This window comes from Molothrus aeneus, chromosome 2 (assembly GCF_037042795.1).
Source record: "Molothrus aeneus isolate 106 chromosome 2, BPBGC_Maene_1.0, whole genome shotgun sequence".
NCBI lineage: Eukaryota > Metazoa > Chordata > Aves > Passeriformes > Icteridae > Molothrus > Molothrus aeneus.
The window spans coordinates 112,210,756-112,234,417 of NC_089647.1; the positions used below are offsets into that span (position 1 = coordinate 112,210,756).

Genomic DNA, 23,662 nt, shown 5'->3' on the forward strand with positions numbered 1-23,662 from the left:
AGTTTGAGTAAGCAATGGGCATTTTTTCTGAACACACAACCCTCTGATTTACAGGGAATTTAGAAAGAGAATGATTAGATTCTCTGATTTAGAAACAGAATCATTGAACCATAGAATTTGGGTTGGAAGGGACTTTAAAAATCATCCAGTCCCAGCCCCTTGCCATGGCCAGGGACACCCTCCAGCGTCCCAGGTTGCTCAGAGCCCTGTCCAGCCTGGCTTTGGACACACCCAGGGGTGTGACAGCCACAACCTCTTTTTGCCCTCTTTTGGGCACTGTCCTGTGCAGGAGCTCCCTCCCAGCTGCTGGGGCTGCACCACACAGTATCAATAAAGGCATTGAAAAGTCATCATGAAATATGGGCCAAAGCCAGCAATGAAGAGACCTGAACTCATCGCTCTTCACAGGCTTTGAGTTTGCTTTTCCAGTAATCTGCTGGTTGTGCCCTAGCAGAGCAATCAGGAGTGGGGGAACAACAGAGCTTTGACAGCAAACAGAGAGGGATGGGAACAGATGTTCTACACTAAACACCTAAAAGCAGTATTTTTTTCCCTCTAAGACAATTACTCCTGCTTTAACAAGTAAAAGTTTTGTGAAAAACCAAAAATCTTCCCAACCATCACTCGTGCTACAGGCCAGCACACATTCCTTCTGCCATCCCCTCCCTCTGCTCACCTCCCACTGCACACAAAAACCTTCTGCAGGCAGCCCCTCCCTTGCCTTGGGGCTGAGCCTGTCCTGGAGGAGCAGGTGGCAGCAGGGCTCACCTCTCAGTGTTTGCAGGCATCGTGGGGTCAATGGACACCATGCAGTTGTCTGCTGTCAGAAGGGAGATGGTGGTGTTCCTGGAAAGCAAGTTCCAAAGAGGGTTATGTGGCCTGGAAATGCCAGCTGGAATTCTGTACTGCTGCATGGGATGCAGAGCCATCTTCCCTCCTGCAGATGCTTCTTTTCTCCTTGCTCCTGGCACCTCTGTTACCTCAGAGCAGAAAGAGTCAAAGCCCAGGGCAGAGCAGGCTTGATGCTTCACCCATGTAAAATGTGAAGGGTGATAATTTTTCATCTCAGAGCAGACCTAGCTCCCTGCTAATTCATTTATTCTCTTGACTCACTGAATAATAATTTCTGTTAAAAAGATGTATTTTGTGATAGATTGACTCAGCAGCTACGTATTGACTCATACCATGCAAATGACTTTTGGTGCTATGAATGTCTTGAAGTTATTTAGTTACTCATTTACCAAAACAAACAAAACAAATATCTTGCTGAATATGGGGTCTTTTTGTTTTTAATTACTGTATAAGGGTGATCTCATAGGCTCAGATGTAAACCTTGGAGGTTTACTTTGGCTCCAGGATCCTGGTTGAAATGCAATTTTCCTTTGAAAATCTTCTGATGAAAATAAAATACCAAATATGCAGTGAATGTGAATGACTAAAACTGCTGAACAAAGTTTCCTGGATGATGGAGTGGAAGTCTTTGACATCACAGGAAAATGAGAGTTATTAACCTCTCTAATGTCAAATAGGAGGAAATAGAACAAACAGCAAAGGGCATTAATTCTGTCCAGCAGCTTATGCAAATTCAATTTTATCTTTCAATCCTCAGAGCTGGAGTCATGCAATAAAACCATGATTAGAAGACTGGCTTATTTTTCTCCTGCACTTTTCCTGTACAGTAAAGTTGTGTGTCCAGAGATAAAGACTTTGCCTTGTTGCATCCAGCCTGTGGTGCTCCAGATCCTTATTGAGACAGAAGATTCCCCCTTCTGGAGGTGATTAAGGGATCTAGAGATGATTGAGGGGCTTCCCTCCCCTGCTCCAGTGCCTGGAAGTGTTGGATGGATGGATGGATGGATGGATGGATGGATGGATGGATGGATGGATGGATGGATGGATGGATGAGTGGATGGATGGGTGGATGGATGGATGATTGTGGTGGTTCCATTTGTGGGTTTCTCTGGGGTTGGATTGAGGGCACTTGAGACAGTAATTTGTGTTCAGACTCAGCTGTTTTTTATTTCTTATCAGTAAAACAGTTGCACTACTGTGAGTTCTGCAGCTTTTCATTAGAAGGCACAAAATGGCCAACAATCTCTTGTTACAAGGTATTTTAAGACTGAACTATCCAATTTAGAACTGACACCTGGATTATTTTCCCTTTTACCCCAATAACTGATCCCAAAGAGCTGCAATGGGGACTTTTCTGCCCAATTACAAAATGCCACCCAAACCCATGGAGAAGAAGGAAGAAGAAGCATGAAGAAGAAACCCAGGACAACACCCTCTGCCCTCCATCTTGCTCCCATCCACAGCCCACTAAAAACCCCAAAACCTCAATTTCTCACCAGGTGATGCACCTACACTGCTCTCTATAATCTATTTCACACTTTTGTGGATTCCAGTCTATCTTGAAGTCTGGGAAACTTTCTCCATGAATGAGGGTCAGAGTCAGTGCATCCCTGGGGGTCAGGGCACCCCAGAGCAGACAGAGAAATATTCCCAGTGCCCTGGGTTTCCAGAGATGGTGGATGGATGATGGATGGATGGATGGATGGATGGATGGATGGATGGATGGATGGATGGATGGATGGATGGATGGATGTTACACCATCCACCACATCCCAGCCTTTCCCACACACCCTCCTGTGACCCTGGACCCCTCTCAGCACTGAGGTTTCAGCTGGATACTGCTCTTGAGGTTGAAGGGAACAAATCCTATTTGGATTTTCCCTAAATGGGAAAATCACAGCAGGAGGGATACAGGGACTTTGTGAGACAACATAAATTAGGAAATGCGTGGCCTGGGCAATGGATTTGGAGATATTTATGCTCTATAAAATGGTTCAGCTGGGGTGCTTTGTGTTTGACTATCCCATAGCTGGGATTAGATTTTAAAACACCCAAAGAGAAAGCTCATTACCTGGTGGCAATACTTCTTGTTAGCCCCAGTTTTTTCCCTAAAAAAGAGGTTCTAAACAAGTGCCTGCATTTCACGCAATATGGGCAGAAATGTATCACTGAGATATAAGTGGTAGTTGTGCCCAACCTGTGTGTACTCAGGCCTGTTTTTCTTCAATTGCTTTTATTTTAGACTATTTCTCCTCTGTTCTACTCCATTCCACTCTGTTCCTCATGTGCAGCCAACACCGAGGTGGCTCAATTCCCTGCCTCCACATTTTCCAGCTCTTGATTGCCCCAGTTTCTTCTTCCAGCTGACTGCAACAAGAGACAAGCCTGAATAGCAGCTAAATAAATCATTTGGGGCCTGTCTTTAAATTGCTCCCAAAGGAAAGAAACAAAAGTGAAATGAATGTCACAAATGACAGACCCACCTCGGTAGCCCCGTTGCAATGCAGCAAAGGTCCATAATATCTTTGGAATTGCAGTATTTACTGAAGATCACCTTCCAGAGGAAACAGCAGCAGAGGGAAAAACATGAAGAAAAAGAGAAAGGATGGTTAGTTCCCACAGAGATATGAATCCTGTTCAGGCATGCACTGGGCTAATTTTAAGGCACAGTCTGTGATTTCAATTATCTGGTTTGATTTGTGAGCTGGAATCTTTCTCTGCTCCTGTGTAATACCTGTGTCTTTGTCAATAAAACAAGTAAGCTCTGGAGACCTAAGTGCTGTTGAGAAGTGGAACAATAACCTGTGTGAGCTGAGAGCAGGGGCTTCCTCAAAATGCAGTGCTGCTGTGGGATGAAAACAACTGTAAATTAAAGAGTGTAAGAGCCTGGATTTAGGAAGAAAAAATGTCCTGGTTTGGGCAGGTCCTGGGATGGTGTAAAAGGGCACCGCTTTTTGGACCACACCAGCTTATACTAGGTTGAAAGTGAGCAGAGCTTGTGCCAAAATTCCTACTGACTGTCAGACGTTCCTGTTGTTAGGTCAGAAGCCAGACCTGGAATTACAAAATTTGCCGCTGTTACCTTCCCATCTCCCCCAACACTCTTCATCCCCCCCCCTTCCACACACACCAGGCAGTCCTAGTGCAGACAAGACTGAGCAGCACATGCCTGATCCCATTTTTCCATTCCTGCTATTCCTGTGCCTTCAATGAAACAATCCCAGCCACAATTTTCCCCAAGACTCCTCTGTCCATCAGGACTTGTAGGTCATGGTCCTCCCAGCTTCTTCTGCAGTCAGAAAACAGTTTAATGATACCATTACAGCACTTCCCATCAGTCTCACTACGCCCCAGTGCAATATTTAAACTCTGTAATCTAAAGCTTGTTAAATTACTTGCCCTGTATCTTATCATGGGTGAGTGGCAGGCCAGAAACAGAACCCAGGAGTCCTAATTTGATGTCTTGTTGGATTAAGAGACAGCACACTGCCTCTGAAAGAAAAACACTCAAGAATTCAACAGCAGCACTCTGCATGAGGAGTGTCCTATTCCAATAAATGTGTGTTTGTAGGATGTCTGTCCTTGTGACTGAGGTCCCTGAGGTTGCTCCCAATCCAAATCCACATCTCCTCTGTTGGGTGCACGTTGCACTATTGAATCTTCCAGTGCTCTAAATCAAAATCTGGTTCCTAGTGGATTTATTGGGGAAAAGAGCCATTGAAAAGGATCTCTGCTGCCAGTGAAAAAAAGCAAGTGTGGGTGGAATAAAAACAAATTGCAGACATGAGAATGAAGGATGGGGCTTGAATGCTTCTGCCAGTGTTGTGCCCCTTTCCTCAGAGCAACTCTGAGCTCCTCTCAGTGACTATGGTGGAGCTTTGAACCTGCCATGGAAATTAAATGCCTCATTGCAGCCAGACTCTCCTGAAAGCCAGGAACAGCAACAAACAGCGGGGGTGGTTTATCCAGTGGGGATCGTTTATCCAATGGGGACGGTTTGTCCAGTGGGAATAGTTTGTCTAGTGGGGATGGTTTGTCTAGTGGGGGTGGTTTATCCAATGGGGATGGTTTATCCAGTGGGGATGGTTTATCCAATGGGGATGGTTTGTCTAGTGGGGGTGGTTTATCTAGTGGGGATGGTTTATCCAGTGGGGATGGTTTATCCAATGGGGGTGGTTTATCCAGTGGGGGTGGTTTATCCAATGGGGATGGTTTGTCCAGAGGCTGCTGGTGTTGATGGGATGCTGCAGGGGCTGGCAGGGGAGAGCAGTGGTGTGGAGAGGGACAGCTTCCCTGCCCATCCCTGCAGCCCTCTCCTCTCACACCCCATAGGAAAAGAGCCCCAGAGCCTCTGGGCTCAGGATGCAGCAGCTCAAAGGCACTTGTGGAGATTGGCCTAATGGCAAAACTCAGGAGGAACAAGAAATTTGCATTTTGCAGATGATCAGGGACATCAAGGTCAAAGTTCTCCTCTCCCTGTGGATGTCAGAAATGCAATTTTCCACCCCCCACAACCACCCCACATTCTCAGGCACAGTTTCTGTGGCCGCCCACCACAGGCATGAGGGGTGTGCATGCCCACAGAGCAGCCTGGAGGATGGTGACCCAGGAAATAAGGAATATGTCACCTGGGATGACAGCTGGGAGGAGACAGGGGGGCTGCAGCCACCCTCCCAGACTGAGCAGGCCGTGTGTGTTCAGTGAGGACCACACTGGAAAAATAACAATCATCATCTAATTAAAGCCTCCTCTGAAAGGTGTAGGTGCCAGGAGGTAATTAAGCCTGCAGCTTCACCATGTCAGCCTTGACTTTCAGGTGCTTTAATTCCTAAATTGTCACAGCACTGGTTCCCCTGCTCCTCCAAGGTGCCCTTCAGGCTGCAGGGGAAGTCCCTCGCCTGGAGGTGTTACAGGCTGCCAACCAGAGCTCTGCCACTGGAAATGGGGAAGTTTTGGGAGACCCCAGGGTGTGCTCTGCTGCTAATGCCTGCTCAGGGATCAGGGCATGCCAGCCTGAAGTACCAGGACAGTCTGGACAGCACAGCAAGGCCTGGCTTGCCCTGGGGGTGCATGGACACTTCAGCAAAGCTCCAGCTTTCAGTTTTCACTGGTGGGGAGGAGCCTTCTCACTCCTGAGCAAAGCATCAGGGGTTTTGTGGTACTGAGGAGGATGGTGGTGGTCACTTCTAGAGGTGGCTGTGACCCACACCTACACTCACAGCCACTTTCCCTGTGTTCTGCCCCAGGTGAAATTACTCCAGGCAATATCTCCACAAAACCTTCATGTGGCATTCATAGTCTCTGAAAAAGATCCCTTTGCCCAGGATTTTTCTCCTGGCAAGCTGAGAAGCCTCAGAGAAAAGGAAAACAATTCTTATCTCATTTGCTTCTCCTGTGTTTTGCTCATGTGGAATGTGTTTGGAGATTGTTTACCCACAGATGATTGCCTGATTGGATTCTGGTGTGAGTTGTTTTGACTCATTGACCAAGTGGGGCCAAGTTGTGTCAAGACTCTGGAGAGAATCACGAGTTTTAATTATTATCTTTTTAGCATTCAGTAATTATCCATAATATAATATAATATAATATAATATAATATAATATAATATAATATAATATAATATAATATAATATAATATAATATAATATAATATAATATAATATAATATAATATAATATAATATAATATAATATAATATAATATAATATAATATAATATAAATTAGCCTTCTGAGAACATGGAGTCAGAGTCATCATTCCTGCCTTCTTTGGGACACTCCCTGCTGCTGGGGAAATGGGTGTGTCTCAAAAGTCAAGACTGACCCTTGGTTATTAAGGCACAGAAGCAATCAAAGCTATAAAACATAGCCAGTGGAGTTCACACAGGGCTGAAATCCTGCTCCTAGCAGAAGCCAGCATCCTGGCAGAGTGATAGCTGCTGAAATTGACTGGCAGAATATTGGAGGACAACTGGTACAGGCAGTAACTGGGCAGATGATGTTAATTGTGGCTGAACAGAGGCCAAAGGCTTGTGATGTGCCAGGAGTGCTATTTCAGGTATTGAGGTTTCTTATTCTGGAAATCAATTATTATTGACCAGGACGGACAAGAGAGGAAAAGATAAAAGAAAATTATTAGGGAGCATTAAAGGTAAGAAAGTTGGCCTGACTCATAGAAAGCAGTAGGAGCTTTCAACACACTGAGGATGAATTTTAATGTTTCCTTTTACTCCATGGAGTAGTGAAAGAGTGGGAAGAGAAACAAAGGCTGTGATACTAGATCATGAGCCATCTCCATACATGCTTTTCAGTTTTCCATACTTGGCATTTTTACTTAGGTTTGCTAAAACTGGGTTTGTGAATCACCCACTGCAGTTTCATACTCATCTCATGGTTCTTAGTCCTCAGCTGGTTGGTTTTTGGGTTTTTTTTTTTAAAAAGCACATGCTATTAAAATTTCCTTTTTTTGCAGCCTGCTGAGCTGTTCTGAGCATCTCCCTTGTGCTCTAAAGCCCAGCAGCCAGCCTCAAATGTTCTGTAGGAATGTGCAATTGTTCCTGTTACTGTTCCCAGGTTTGTGCTCCCAGCAGATGCCAGTTGTGCTGATGGAACACAACTGGAATGTGGTTTGGAGGATGGCAGGACAGCCCTGGGTGCTATTGATGGCGCCAGCACAGAACAGGAATCCTGTGTGCCTGCAGTCCATTGCCCCTGGGGGGACAGCAGCAGCAGGAAGGCAATGTGGGGACACTTGGCTGGTGGCCACACTTTGGTGGCACCCATGTGGGGCACGTGGGCTGTCCTGTGACCTGCAGCTTTGAGGACAGGCAGCCCTGGCACTGGGGGACAGAACATCTCACCCAGCCCTGTGCAGATGTGTCACAGACATATTTTATGGAAAATCCTTTTGCCAGGATTTTTTTCTCCTGAGAAGCTGAGAGGCCTCAGAAATGAAATGTAAACAATGATTATCTGCTGCTGTGGAATGCAACAGGTGGATCTGGGATTGGTCTCATGTGGTTGTTTCTAATTAATGGCCAAGCACAGTCCAGCTGTCTCAGACTCTCTGGTCAGTCACAAGATTTTATTATCATTCCTTTCAAGCCTTCTGATGAAATCCCTTCTCTATTCTTTTAGTATAGTTTTAATATATCATTTTCTTTTAATATAATACATATCATAAAATAATAAATCAGCCTTCTGAAACATGGAGTCAAGATTCTCATCTCTTCTCTCTTCCTGGGACCCCTGTGAACACCACCACAGAGGTGTTCCTGCTGGGGCAGGTGTCCCCAAACCTTTGCTGCTCAGCCTGAGTCTCCATGATCATACATTTCTGGCACTGTCTGGGGGTTTGATCCCCAAATTTAATCTCTCTTCAGACCTGTCTCAGCTGTCTCTGGCCCACATCTTGCTTAGGTCCCTGTGGGTGACAAGCCACTGCTGAGATGACTCACAGGACCTCATTCCCTGCATTCATGCCTGGTGCTAGAAGATATCCTTGCTCAGGAGAAGACTGAGAACTTGCTTAACAGAGGCCAGAGTTGGGAGAGCACAGCAGCTCCTCCAGCTCTGGTAGTGGGCTAAGATCATGCATGTGTAAGGTTCCCTGTAATGGAATTCCAGGTTTCCTCATAGTACACATTTTAAGAGTGCATAATCATGCAAATCAGCCCAAAAACCCAGGGATGAACCTCCAGGGATGAAGAAAAAGAGGATACAAGCACTCTGATATTGCCTGGTAGCACAAAAGTCTCCTGCAAGTCAACACAGAAGAGACTCAGCTGCTGAAAGCAAAGGCAGAACTGAAATCAGGTCTGAGCAGAGTCACAGCAGTGACAAACCACGTGGGGAAGGGAAACAGAGGCCTCTGCTTCAGCTTGCAGATTGATGGCTAATTGCCAGGAAGAAAATCAGCCCCATACAAACCCTGTTATCTGCATTTCCCTTGGGCTTGTGCCAGGAGGAAAATGCTGGATTCCTGGAAAGTCATGCAGCATCTGCAAACAGGGTTTGTTTTGTTTTTTTTTCCCTTGAGAGTTAACATGATTTCATATTTCTGTCCTTGCTGCTGTTATCAAAACCTCTGAGATGGTGGATATCCCATCCCTGGGAACATTCAAGGCCAGGTTGGATGGGTCTCTGAGGAACCTGATCAATTTGAAAATGTCCCTGCTCATTGCAGGGTCTTGAACTAGACCCTTAAGGGTCCCTTCCAACCCAATTCTATGATTCTACCACGTGTAGAAAAAAAAAAAGACAGGAAAAGCAGCCTTCTCTGAATGTTTAACTTGTTTGTGCCAAGGAGTTTCCATCAAGATCAAGGAGCAGCCATTCCATTTAAGAGGGCAATATTCTGTGTGCCTTGGGAAGCAATGTGATGCAACTGGGGGAAAAGCAGAATGAATAATGACTGAGGCTTTTTGGAGAGGGGATGCCTGCTTCCTAGCCTGGCCCTCAATTCTGTGGGACTGGTTTCTTTCCTGGAAACAGTTCTGCTTTTTTTTTTTTTTTTTTTTGGAAACATTTTCTTCTGAAATAAGGAGCCATTGTCCCTGAATGCACAGTATCCACCTCTGGTCTAGGACAAGGATTTAAAAACCCCTCTTGGGAAGAGCAGGGATTAAGAGCCCTGGTGCTCTGGGCTGGCTTCCCCACTTGGAGAGGAGCTCAGATTAAGGACTGTGATGGAGATTTTACTAAAGGACCATTGTGCACAGGCTCTGCAGCCTACCAGTTTACAAATAATCACATTATACTTTGCTTTCAGATAGGATAGGTAAAAACACAGCTTACAAATCCAATTTCTGTTCTATATCTGATCCTCAGAACAACTAATCCTCTCTGTAAACAGCAAACTCTGTCCAGAACATTATCATGTTCTGATCTGCTGTCTGTAATTGGGTATTCTTCCAAGAATTTAATTTCTGTTTGATTATTTTTATTTTACCTTAGTAAAATTCCTAAATAGATAATGTAAAAATGTTTTTTAAGCCAGTGTTCCCTCAGTTTCCAGTTCTACTTCATTTCTTCTGGTTTCAACCTGCTGTCTTCAATACTTTAGCACTTGGTTGTGTCTTTCATTCAGCTCAGTGAGCAATGTTCAGAGTCAGGGCTGAAATTGCAGGCTTTAAACCATCTAAATTACAGTCTTTCACTGATGAGAATGGGGGATACTGTGTCAGAAAAGATTCTAGTAAAACTCAGTTATGTATCTTGCATGGACTGTGAAAATTGCTGCTGTTTCTGCAAGAGCAGCTTTCATGGAGGATCTTTGAACTATTAAGGCAGAAGGTTCATGTGAAATTTTTCATTGTGATTTTCCCTGTCTTTCCAGAAGTGTTTGTCATCCATAATAAAATGAAAAACAATCCAGGTATCTCTCTGTAGGAATCACTGCAAGGAATTCATATTTCTTGACCTGTAAGCAAATAGATCTTCCTCAAAAAACATCCATAGATGTCCTCTCTGTCAAAGTCCCCAATATCCAAAAGAAGCTTTACCTAAAATCCCATATTAACAAACACTCCAGCTTTCTCATTCTTTAAACTCAGATACAAACATAGCATCAGCCCAACTATACCCAAACTCTCAGTCTCCTTTTTTTTTTATTTCTGGCACTAATTAACAGCTGATATTCAGAAAACCACTCATTTATCTGAGCTTCGAATGTTAGGAGCATTAAAAATAGGCTGCCAGATTTGCCATCTGTTTGATGCAGTGGGAGCTTCTCTGAGAGAAGAACAGAAAACCAGAGCATGTGTGCATGTCCATGTGTGGGGGAGAGAACACGAGAGCCCTCAGCTGAGGGTCTGAGCAAAAATGAAAACAACGCCCCTGAGCTCTTCAAACACTGACTCTGACAGGGGATGGGAAGTGTGGCAGATATTTTATCCCAAAAGCCACAGCTCTGTAATCCTGCTGATTCACACAGTTTTGAGCAGGGACGTGGCTTAGAATGTTCATTTCGACACGAGATGTCCGTGTGGGGTTTGTTTGATGTGATTTTAACCATCCCCAGGCTCAGCATCTCTCGAGTGCCTCTCTGCCAGGTGCCCTCTGCTGCCAGCAGAAAAGGAGGACAATCTCCAAATCAGCCCACATGTCCCCAAAACCCCCTCTGGGGTGGGATGAATCATCCCTGGAGATGCCACCCGCCCCCCCAGTGACTGCAGGACTCTCCTGGAGCAGCCATCCCTCCCTTGTGGTTAACTGGGGTCAATCCCATTCCTTTCCCTATACATTGCCCTAAATTAGGAAGCAGGAGCTGCCAGACAGAGCTGATATACCAGGATCCAAGGCATGTGGCGTGTGTCAAGTCACAATTCCCACCCCTGTAACATCTCTGAAAAGAGAGCTGTGGGAAAAGAGATTTTCCTCTCTTTAGGAAAGAAAAATGTGCATGATGCAGCCACAGGTGTGTGAGGCCAGGACAGCCCTGCAGATTGTCACTGAAAGGGGCAGCATGGCAGAGGATGCCTCTTCCACTGGGAGCAAAGGAGCATCTCAGTAATCTTTAGAGCCATTAGGGCTCAAAAAAAAAGGGAAATTACATTCAGGAGAGACTTGTGCAACCTACTGACTGCAGTAGGGACATATTGCAAATATTGCATCTGTCAGTACTGATTATTAATGGCAGAACACAACCAGGATCCAGCCAGGCTGATTGTGAGGGGCCAGGCTGGAAGTTCCCTATCTCCTGCAGCAAAAATAAAAAAATTTCATAAAACTATTTATTTCAACCTTTAACAAACAACACAAATGTCTATATTCTGGCTTTTCTTAACACAAGAAGGGCACACATTTTCTGCTAATGGAGTTCTAAGTGCAATTAACCCTGCAGCACATGAAGGCATGAGGCTTGAAATGTTTTGTAAACTGGATAAGAGGGATGCTTTAGCACCAAATGTTCTCAGTAGCTGTGAGTGAAAGTGCTTGTTTCCAAGCTGCTCACACAATTAAAGTCTGACATTGGAACTGGGTGGGTAATAGAGGACTGTTAGAAGGAAAATGTTAATTAATGGAGTGAGCAAGGTTTGAGGAGAGACCAGCAAAAGGCTGACTGGAATCCATATAAGCAAGTTCATGAGGAAGGTTCTGATGCCTTGAGAGGCTGCCTGGAACAGAGGATTGACAGTATCAAAGGAATAAAGTAGGGATTTATTAAAAGGCATTCAAAGGATGCTCCTCGGGCAGTACAAGAGCCTGGCTGGGGCTACACCCAAGATGGCCATGAGTTTTCACACTTCTATAAGTTTTGGTCCATTTCCATATTGGGGTTAATTGTCCAATTACAGCTCCAGGTTATGCAGTCCCATCCTCCCAGATTGCTCTCCTCAGTTCCCTGTTGTTTGCACTTTTTGGGCCTGAAGCTGCCACAGTGTCCTTGGTTCTCCAGCTGGAAAAGGATTGTTTTATCTAATTAAACTGCAAAGAGAACTTGCTAACACTTTATATGAAGTTCAGAGTTCTATACTAATGCAGTACATAACCTGGAAAATAGGAAAGCTAAAACTTAAGGCAGCAGTTCTAGAAACAGAATGATTTTGTCTTGTTTGTGAGGAGCCAGAAGAGTTGTTCATGAGGAGAATAAGCTATATTTGGCTGCTCTGAACCTGTGGGTAACACCAGAGTTACCTATGAGAAAAGTGTTAGACTGAGAGTGTTAAACTTACACTTTGTCTGGACTAGTGTGAACATAAACTGCAATAAATACAATATACTGAGTGTGACTTCACAAAGATAAACAGCAGTAAACAAGCCTTGCTGGGTGATGGGTGTGGAAGAATTTTGGAGCTGTGCTGGAATTACAGAGCTGTGCTGGGCTCATGGTTTTTTCCCCTAGATGCTCTGAGGAGCCCCCCCTGGGGAGGAAGGAGAAGGGGGAGTAGAGGAGAGAGAGGCCCATGTGTGACATTATCTTTCACATTTTTAAAAGCATGGGTTGAAGCCATTTTTACTCCTTAAAATGTTTATGTGCTGCAATGTGACAGAGTTCAAGGAACCTGCCGCTCATTTCGTGCTGCTTTACAACAAGTAAAGTTGGAGTTCACCAGGGCCAGCTGCAGTGAGAAAGCCAAAGCCAGCCAAGACCTGGCCAGGCTCAGGATGTTCCACCTTTTCCCTCCCACACCCAGAGATCTCTGCCAGCATTAAGAAAATGGCCTTGATCCCACAAAAACATTCCTACGGCTCACCGTGCTCGAGCAGGATGTGGCACAGGGCAGCCCCCAGAGGTGCCCATGTCCTGACTGCCATCAACGCCCATCCTGGGCACCCCTTTGGTGTTTGGCAGCTGGAAGGGTGTTCCCCTAAACCCCCAGTGCAAACAGACACAGCATGGGCTCCATGGGCTTGCCTTGCTGTGTTGAAAGAGTCATGGGGATGCAAAAACGCTTCATCGCCTCGAAGGGATCATCACACCATTATTTTTTCAGCCGTGTTTTGTTCTTCATCTGAATCCAGTTTTGCTGGTTAAAAATAGCCTGGTGAGCCTTGGAAAAATCTGTTGGCTTTGCTAGAATCTGGGCATTCATAGCACAGATGCTGCTGCTGTAATTGAAAGGAAAATCTCACGTGACAGAAGCGATTCCTGCGCGCTGATGCTTCGATGCAACAACCACGACCACAAAGCTCAGTCTGAGCCTTGTCCTCTTCTTTGGGGACCTCAGACCAACAGGGATAATGGCTGTGGATGGCTCAGTGTCCTGCAACACAAGCCAGGTCAGTAGACACCCAGAAAGCTTGAACTCAATGTATTTCTTTGAGGGGAAAAAAAAAAAAAAAAAAAAAAAAAAAAAAAGCAGCAAATTTTCTGCTTAACATCCAGAATGACTCAATAAACCAGCAAAACTACTCCAAAATTCTTTACTTGCTTTCTGAGGAAAATACTATTGAGTGATTTCATAGAATCCTTGACGAAGGCAACAGTCATTTTTTTCCAGTTACTTCAGGCTCTGTAGCTCTCTGATTTTCCATACTTGTTACAAATATGATGTTGATTAAGACACTGGAAACAGAAATCCTCTTGAAACACACATTTTTCTCAGATGAACTCCTTAAAACTCTTCAAGCAAAGCCACTAGCCTGTGACATTTTAAAAGGGGAGCCATGAAGCCATCCTGCTGGGAATAAGGCCACTGGCTGGTTCTGCTCTGCTACCATTTAAATCTCAAAGGTCAAAAGAAAGTGTTCCCAGTAGTTTTCCATGGAAAAAAGGATTGGGCATGAGCTGGAGAACGTTGGTTTTTGTTTTTTTTCCTGGTGGATTTTTAATTCAAAACAGGCTCAGTAAGAAAATTTCTTCAAAACGCAGCCAAAGGGTTAATAACAGTATGAAGGAAAATAAGACTCCAGATCTGGCTTAAATATCTGGCTTAAATTTGGCACTTCTTCACGGATATTGGGGGTTTGGGTGCTTGACCCCATCTAGAGGCACTCCAGGAACGAGGAGAAATCCCAGCCCATGGGGGTTTGTTGAGATCACCTTATCCTACATGGAACAGAGCCAGGGCTTCTTCCCCTTGCCCTGCTGTCCTCTCCTGGGCCTGGCAGCACAGCAGGGCAGGGCTGGCACACAGAGGTGATTCCCTGTGTGCTCAGCCCCAGCTGCTCCTGAGCAGTGCAGAGGGAGCTGTGTGTCCAAGCAAGTGGGTGATGGACTCCTGGCTGAGAAGATCCTTGTCGGAACCCAGGACATCCCTCTGGCTGTCCTGGACTGCCAAGACCCCTGCCAGGGGCTCAGAGACCCTGGCACAGAGCCCAAGACCCCTGTGGCCTTGATTATGACCCGTGGGACAAGTTACCAACCTTAGATGAAGATCAGCAGGCCATGACAGTTTAAGTAGAATGATAGTGAATTTATCACAGGGTGAAAAGTAGATTTTGGGGTTTTTTAGAATGGGGGTTCAGGAGGCAAGATGGAGGAATCTGAGCGTGTCCAGCCTTTCTCCTTCTTCTTCTTGGCCTCCATCTTCTGCTGTGATGTTGGCACTTTTAGATTGGTTTAGAGTAGAAACTCACTGTCTAACATAGGTGATAGGTATTGGAAAGTAATTGTAAACATTGTACACGTAGTTTTTAGTATAAAAAGATAACACTGCCCTGGGGGCAGGCAGAGTGCCTGGACTGTCCTGCTGAGTGGACCTCAGCAGGTCAGGAGAAAGAGTTTTATAGCTAAGGAACCATAAACAACCTTGAGAACGAGAAGTGAAGAGCTCTGACTCCTTCTTCAAGCGCTGGGCAGGGAAAAGAGACTTTCTAACATATCTTGGGGTCACTCTCACAAGCAGAAATCCCGAGAGATCCTTTACAAATAAATAAATAAACTGAGCAGCACTTGTTTCCCTCAGGTGTGCGTCCCTTGTTTCCCCCAGGTGTGTGTCCCTTGACATGGGTGCTGGATAGGAAGAAGGTTACACTGGAACTTCATTTTTCACCCAGCTCCAAGAACAAGTGGCCTCTTTGAAGTTATTTTGTGCAGAGCCCTGGAGCTGGAGTGTGGTTGTAATCCCAGAGCCTTTGATCTTCCCTCCCTGCTTGACCATACCTCTGCCAGCTTGGGGTCTCACAGGTGGAATCTGCTGGGCTGGGCCACCTCTGGTCCCTCCTAAAGCTGCCCCAGCTTGGAGAGGTGTTCAGCCAGCTCTGGAGGAGAGCCCAAGGCTGTGGTCAGCTTTGGTGAAGGCAATTCTGTGCCTGGCTGTGCCTCTGGAAGGTCAGTTTAGCTCAGTCCCCTCTTCTCCAGTCTGAATAAACTGGAGACCTCAGCAGCTCCTCATACAGCTTCTCCTCAAGGCCTTCACCATCCTCATGGCCCTCCTTGGGACACTGTCTAATAGTTTAATTACTTTTTTATATTGTGGTGCCCAAAACCGCCCCCAGCACTCGAGGTGAGGCTGTCCCAGAGCAGAGCAGGACAATCCCTTCCCTCGCCTGGTTGGCCATGCTGGGCCTGATGGCTCCAAGACTTGGATGTCCTGATGGCCCTGGGACTGGGATGTCCCTCCTGGCTGCCAGGGCACTGCTGATTCATATTCAAATTTCTCTCAACCAGGACTCCCAGGTCCCTTTCCTTGTTGCTGGTCCTCAGCATCTCACTCTCCATTCAGTGCACACAGCCAGGGTTACCCCAATCCCAGGTGCAGAATCCTTCATTTTCCCTTGTTGAACTTCATCCAGCTGGTGATGGCCCAGCCCTCAGACTTGTCAAGGTCTCTCTGCAGGGCCTCCCTGGCCTTGAGGGAGCCAAAAGCTCCTCCCAATTCAGTGTGATCAACAAATTATTTAGTATTCATTAGAGTCCTGTGCCCAGATTGTTGATGAGGGTGCTGAGGAGCCCTCCAGAACCCCACCAGTGACCAGACACCAGCCTGATGTCAGCCCCTTCACTCCAACCCTTTGTGCCTGACCTGTGAGCCAGCTGCTCACCCACCATTCCACACGGTTATCCAGCTGTGGGCTGGACATTTTGGGCTGGACATTTGGCCCAGAAGGACATTGTGACAGACAGACACGGCCTTCAGCCCTTCCTCTGGGACGTGCTGGCACCGGCATGGTCCTGCTTTCCAGCGGGCTGATGGTGCCTCCTTTATTTTAATAACTCCTGGGAAGGGTTTCAAAGCCAGCCAGCTCTTCTTTCATAACCACCAGGTGCCTCTGCCCTCGCTGCTGTGTCCCTCTGGAGCTGCCAGCACACAAACCTACTTAGCTGAGCTGCACTCTCCTGCTGCAGAGCACCTGCGGGGCACAGGGTCCCGGGGGGGGGCAGCCGGGTTCGTCCCTTCCTTTACCCCGCACCGAGGTGAAACAGCTCCTCCTCCCAAAGCCAACAGCACACCCTGCGGCAGCACCGGTGGAAATTCAGGATGAGGCCATGGAAACGCAAAAATTGGCTCTGAGCAGCTGCAGCCACAAGCAGAGCTGGGGTAGGATGCTCGGTTCTACTGCACGGCGCCCAGCAGGGCCAGCTGGGGTTGGAGCTGAGCCCTTTCAAACTCAACAAGTGCTGCCATAATGAAGCTCGTTCCTCGCTATTGGTCGACAAGAAGCTTAGCATTGATTTAATGAGTTCCCTTCAGAAGCCTCCACTGCTGCATTCCTTGGAAGATTAAGGGCTGCTGCTTTTCTTCCCCCCCCTCCCTTCTGCTTCTTTCTAATGATGTTACTGAGAAGGCAGGAGAATCTGAGCTATGCCCTGCTTACCGCTGGGTGAACCCCATTTACACGGCATTTTTACTTCAGGAATCCTTCCAAACATTACGCGGGTGGGATTTTACATCTGACAAAAGAAACAGTTAACATTTACCGAGATTAAACCCCCTTTAATGCTGCCTGAGTTTGCATTTGCTTGCTCCTGTGACTGTGCCTCTCCCGCGCCTTTAGTGTTAAAAGTACTCTCCAGAAGCTGGTTGGAGAAATGCTGTATTATTTTTTTTTAAATCCAGCATAGATGACAAACACCGTGCATTACCGACATCTATGGAAACAGTCCCCACCCTTTCGAAATTTCAGTACAAAAATTTCAGTACAAAATTTCAGTACAAAATTTTCAGTACCATTTTTGTACTGAACCGTACAGGTACCAGGAGGCTCCATTCAATCCGCGCTTCTGTGGGGGCCACAATTTATTAAACAACCAATTTATTAAACCCTGGAAAAAGAGAATCAGAGCCCTCAGCTCAGCAGAGCCGGCAGGGACAATCTCACGGCAGCACAGGGACCGTCATCACGACTAAGCTACGTCTAAGATGGATCAAGGGGAGCAGCTTTCTCTGGGGAACCCGGCACAGATCTGGATTCTCCAAGGTCTTGTTCCTGAGGACGCGACTTTGAGCGGTGGCCGTGGGTTTGCAGGGCAGCGGGGAGGAGTGCGGTGGGATGGGACTGTGAGCAGCAGCTCTCCATTCACTCACACAGCACAGGGCAGAGAAGGGACACGGCACCGCTGCTGTTTCTTTACAAAATTAAAACCAAAAGGCGACACTGGGTGAACCAATTCGAAAATTTGGAGCAGGAAGGCGAGAGTGATGTGAATTTTGCAAATCAGAGTTTACTTGCTCTGGAGCTGTCTGTTACAGAAAAGGCACTTGGTTTGCGGCCAAAGAACCGCTGACAAAGAGAAGCGGGGGGGGGGGGGGGGGAAAGGCTTGCAGAAAGGCGTCGGCATTGTTCGTGTTTAAAAGCAGTGGGCTGTCAGCCCGACAGCGTGCGAGCTCTCCCTTTTAGCCAGGACACATTTGTCCTTGCGCTGTGAAGCGTGCTTAACCAAACAAGGCAGGCGAGCGGCAGGGAAAGTTTGAATTATCGGCGTTACCGAGCATTAACTTGGGCAGGGCGGCAGAGGGGTCCCGCAGCCCCGGCACCGCACAGAGCCGGGCACTGCCAGGGCCGAGCGAGGTGCCCAGGGGCAGAACCAACCTCCGGGAGCTCGGCGAGCTCAATTCCTGCTCCCACTGCCCGGGGGGGAAACCTCGCCGCGGGCCGAACTTTGTAAACACAGCGCGATGCTGCTCCGGGAGGGGAAACCGAGGCGGCTGCGAAACCGAGGATCCCCACGGCGGCAGGGAGAGCTGGCAGCGATTCGGTGTTGGCAGCGCCCAGCCCTCCCCTCTGCCAGCTTCCCCTTCCCCTTTAAATAAACATCCGTGCACAAAGCAGGAGGCACGCAGGATCCCCCCCCTTCCCCTGGAAAAGGGATGCGGAGCCCGTCCGGGATCGGCCGCGCAGCAAACGCCGCCCGCAGCCGGAAAACCAGCAAAAGTACCTTTTGAATTCTTCCATCAATGTCCAAATAAATACATTTGGGCCGGTAAGTGGAGGAGGCAGATCCCATCTTGCTGCGGCTGGGCTCTCACCGGACTTGTTCCCAGTGTCAATCAGAGCAGAAAATCAGGTCTGTCCTAGCCAGCCGAGCCACCGCTGCCTGACAGTTCGGTGTCCCCGCTCTTCTGTATCCCACTGTACTCTCATTCTGGGAAGGTCCCTCCTCTAACATGCATGCATTTTGCTGTGCCTCCGTCTCTCTCTGCCACCTCCTTTTAGTTTTGCTTCCCTCCGAACCCAGCTGCCTCGGACAGGGAAAGGCACAGGCTCCAGATGCTGCCTGCGAGCCCCCTCTCCATCCCCATAGCAACAACCCCTCTTTGTGGCTTTGAGGCTGAGACTTGCTGGGCATCCGCATTCGGGCTCTGACCCTGGGACTGGCCGGCTCCTGTTTTGCACGAGATCAAGTGGCATTTATCCCCCGGGGGGACTGCGGAGGAGGAAAAACCCCCTTTACCGGGGTGGTGAGAGATATAATTTGATTTTACTCTGAAATAGGACCGTATTATTAGTGAGTGCCTCTCCTGGTGAGCTGCCTGCACAGTGACAGGCTCCCGTCTGGAAATGCCCTGTGCTGGAAGTGTCCTTTCAGACACCCACTGCCAGCCAGGGCTTGCACCGTCTCAATCCAAACTCAGCAGCTCCATCTCCACATCCCTCCCGTTATCATCACCAGGTCAGAAGGAGCTTTTTTCCCCCCCGTAAGCTCCAGCAGCGCGAAGAAACCACAAACCCCATCCTCTCGCCCACCGCCATCCGCGCCAGCCCCGGGGCGAAGGAATTTGTTATTTGGGGGAATGTGAAGCCTCCTGGCAGAGGCATCACCCCCGAGGAGGGCAGGGGGGAGCGCAGCCCCGGCGATGCTCCCGGAGCGCGGTGCCCTCTGCCGTGCCCGGGCTGCGCTGCCCGGGGCTCAGAGGCAGCAGAGAGGCTGCACAGGCAGCACACAGCCTGTCCTGACAGCACGAACCCTTGGTTTTGTGGGGATTGTCACGGAGGGGCTGCAAAAGCATTTCCCGGCCTCTTTTGTGCTGTGCGGGTTGGGCAGCACAGTCAGTGATGCTCACCCTGCCCACCCTGAGTCCTCTGTGCACCAGAGAGAGACAAAAACTGACCCCAGCAGGGCTTGGCTGTGGCTTCTCCTTGGCTGTGGCTTCTCCTTGGCTGTGGTTTGCTGCCCCTGGGAAGGCAGACAGGGCTCTGCTGCTCCACAAAGGGGATTTGTAGGGCTGGAGGGTCGAGTGGGTCCCAGAGCTGCCTGGCCGTCAGAGCTGGGCTGACCCTTCAGGCTGAAGCCAGAGGTGCTTCTAAAGCTCTCAGAGGCAGCAGCAAGGTGGTTTTTTTGGGAAGTGCAAGCTTTTGCCTTACATCCTTCCTCTGCCAGCTTGGAGCAGGCACTGTGAGTCTCTCAGGAGAGAGCCCTGGGCACTGCAGGGGTGTCCTGGGGGTTGTCCTGTCCCCTCAGCTGTGCCACAGCCTGTCCCATACCCCACTACACACTCAGTTATCCTCTGGGCTGCATTGCAGTCTGTCCATCCCACAGACTATGCTGGAAACTCTCCCCAAGGCTGATCCCTCAGATTGCCCCACAGGTGATCCCCATGGCTATTCTGAGCTTCTCCCTCTTCAACAGCCCCTCCACACCAACCCCACTGCCTCTGCACACCAGTCAGGGCCTCTGTGACCCACCATTCCACACCCTGCTCTGCTGAGCACTGCCTTAACCCTGCTTTGCTGTGGTTCAGGCCTGAGTGACCTGATTGTCCCAGCAGGTTCCTGGGGAGGATGGCCATGATGACCAAAATGCAGCCATTTGGAGAGAGACAACAAGAACACCCACTCTGGGGGATGCACATGGGACATTTGGGATTGTAGAGGAGGACACTGAGCTCTCCCACTGTCATCACCCACCCCAGGAGTGGTCAGACAACATCACTGGGGCATTTCAGGATTTGATCACACATCACTGAGATATCTAATGATCACAGTCTCACACTGGTGAGAATCTACTTTTTGATTATTATTTTTTTCTTAAATGTGACCAGTTTCTCCAGCCAGCAAAAGGACAAGCTCTGAAATCCCTGTGATGATCCCAGTCTGCCCCTCCACTGCCCTTGTCCTATCTACTCTCCCTGTGTATTTAAAATTATGTTTCTTAAGCTCCACACACATCCCCCTCTCCCTAATTACATTAATACTTGTTGGAAAAACTGCTTTGCTGTACAGCTGCTGACTATTGCTCTTTTCAAGAACTTCATGCAGGAGTGAATCTTCAAAAGCTGAGCACTCAGAAATGATGACAAAAGCCTGATGCAATCAAAGGCCCAGTTCAAGACCAATCCTGAAAGATAAAATTCATCAAAGGGAGTGTGCAGCACCAGCAGATCACTGCCTTGAGCTGGTTTAACCTCCCAGAGTCTCCTTATTTCAGTATACACTGGGCAATGTGGGGCAAAAATTATTGGGAAGCATTATCCTCTCTCATCAAATCCTTCAAATCCAGGACCAAATCCAAGCAGCAGAGTGCCAGGCAATGATTTTCCATCATTTGCCTTAGAGGAATGTTTTGCCCAGCTCAGGGCAGTACCAGGCTCCTGTGCCCCTGACCCCATCAGGGGTTCCACAGCTCTGCTTTGCCTCCCGTGGATTTTTTACTGAGGCCAACACCCTTCCCTCTGTACATTCCAAGCCTGGAATGTGCCTTTTGGAGAGCTCAGGGTCAACCCCAGGGATGTGGCACTTCTGTCTCCCAGCCCTGGCGTCAGCTCCGTGCGGGTGGTGCAGAGCAACCTTTTTAGGGTTTCCAAGGAGTGACCAGAGGATGTTCAGATCCCACATTGCCCTGGGGCTGCTGCTGTGGAGGCACAGCTCAGCCAGGCTGGCTTTGCACGGGCTGAGATCTCCCCCTGCTGCAAACCCTGCTCAGAGGGAGAGGGAGAAGCTTTAAGGATGAAAGGGGCTGCTCAGGTCACTCCCCGTGCAGTCCTGGGGTGGCACCACTCCTGTCCCCTCCCATCTGTGTCTTTCCCCAGCCTTGGGGTCACTGACACAGCCCTCAGCCTCCCTCAAACCTGGTTTTCTTGCTGCAGCCAAGAAATTCAGTGCCCCTTGCAACCCAGTGTGTGCACATCCAGACCTGGGCACTGCACAGCAGGGATCTTCAGAGGGACTGAAATGGGGGGAAAAGAGACAGAAAATGTAAAACTCCCAGTGAAAGATTTTGTACTTTGAAAAAAGCTTGCCTAGAATTAAAAACAGGGAATAGAAAATATGTCATTGTTCACAGGGGTTTTCAGATTGGGGAAGAGATGAGGATCTGACTCCATGTTTCAGAAGGCTGATTTAGTATTTTATGATATGCATTGCATTAAAACTATACTAAAAGAATAGAAAAAAGGATTTCATCAGAAGGCTGGCTAAGAATAGAAAAAGAAAGAATGATAACAAAGGTTTGTGGCTCGGCTCTCTGTCCGAGCCAGCTGGGCTGTGATTTGCCATTAATTAGAAACAACCACATGAGCCCAATCCCAGATGCATCTGTTGCATTCCACAGCAGCAGATAACCATTGGTTACATTTTGTTCCTGAGGCCTCTCAGCTTCTCAGGAGAAAAAATCCTAAGGAAAGGATTTTCCATAAAAGATGTCTGCGCCAAGAAAACAGAATTAAAAACATGAAATCAACTTTCTTCCTTACCAGTTCCATATCTAAGCCTTCGTGCTTTCTTTGCCCATTAATCCCTCCTGCTGCAGGTCCCTTGTGTCTGTCTGTCTGTCTCCATGTCCCCACAGGGCCCTGACCTGCTGCTTTACCTCTCCATGCTCCAACCTGCCAAAATGCCAGATTGCCCCTGGAGCTGGGGAGGTTCTCCTTCCCCTCCCACAGCTCCTCTTCTCCTCCCACAGCTCCTCTTCTCCCTGCTTCACTCAGTCTTCTCTCCCTCTTTTCACCCTCTTTGGTGTTTTGCCATTTTTGCTTCTAGGTTTTTTATTTTTTTTCCCCACAGACCTGAAGTCATGCAGGCTTTCTGCAGGAATTAACTTTCTGATTGGAAAAAACTTTCTGATTTAACAGCCAAATGGTGGCTGTGGCAGTGGGAGCTCCTCCATGCAGAGCCCCACTGACCTTTCCAGCCCAGCTCTCCCTCCTCTCCCTAAACCCACAGAAGGAACGTGGCGTGCTGCACATGGAAATTTTACCTCGTTTCTTCTCACATTTCTTTTACACTCTGCCAGATTTCCACAGGCCCAGTCCTGGAAGTGATCATATTGAATGTTAATTAGAGAATGACTGATTATTAATATTAGAACCTGTCGCATACATCTTTTTTGATGAAAATCCTTTCCTTAGGATTTTTCCTCCTGGGAAGCTGAGAGGCCTCAGGAACAAAATGTAACCAATGGTTATCTGCTGCTGTGGAATGCAACAGGTGCATCTGGGATTGGTCTCATGTGGTTGTTTCTAATTAATGGCCAATCACAGCCCAGCTGGCTCAGACAGAGAGCCGAGCCACAAACCTTTGTTATCATTCTTTGCTATTCTATTCTTAGCTTAGCTAGTCATCTGATGAAAATTTTTCTTCTATTCCTTTAGTGTAGTTTTAATGTAATATATATCATAAAATAATAAATCAAGCCTTCTGAAACATGGAGTCAAATCCTCATCTCTGCCCTCAACATAAGACCCCTGTGAACACCGTCACAAGAACCTTTATAGATTTGTCCACACAGGCCCTGAACACCCTGAAAGTGATGTTTGGCCCCTCCCCAGTCAGCAGCACATCTCTCCACCTCACTCGTGGCTCCAGCCCCGCTTTTGGGTCCTTTTGCCCTCCCCAGCCCCATCCCCAGCCCATGCAGTGCAGCCACCCTCGCTGTCAGCCTGGTTTCCATGGCAAAGCCCCAGGAACGTGGGCTGGAGGGGAGCTGTGACATCTGACGTGGCTGCTCTGGGGCACTGGGTGCAGCAGCAGAGCTCTGTGGGTGGGAG

General features: G+C 47.9%; 1 protein-coding gene across 2 annotated transcripts in view; it reads right to left on the bottom strand.

The window, feature by feature from the left end:
• Positions 1 to 18,896, bottom strand: part of PDE9A (phosphodiesterase 9A) — a 57,916-nt gene extending 39,020 nt beyond the window's left edge. For both annotated transcript variants that reach the window (XR_010783219.1, XM_066545534.1), the window contains exons 1-3: positions 18,616 to 18,896; positions 3,336 to 3,406; positions 769 to 846 (exon numbers count right to left, since the gene is read on the bottom strand). Coding sequence is in view for 1 of the 2 variants with exons in the window: in XM_066545534.1 (XP_066401631.1) it covers positions 769 to 846; positions 3,336 to 3,406; positions 18,616 to 18,684 (218 nt within the window). In the remaining variant the exon portion in view is untranslated. The remainder of the gene's footprint in view (positions 1 to 768; positions 847 to 3,335; positions 3,407 to 18,615) is intronic.
• Between the last annotated feature and the right edge of the window lie 4,766 nt (positions 18,897 to 23,662).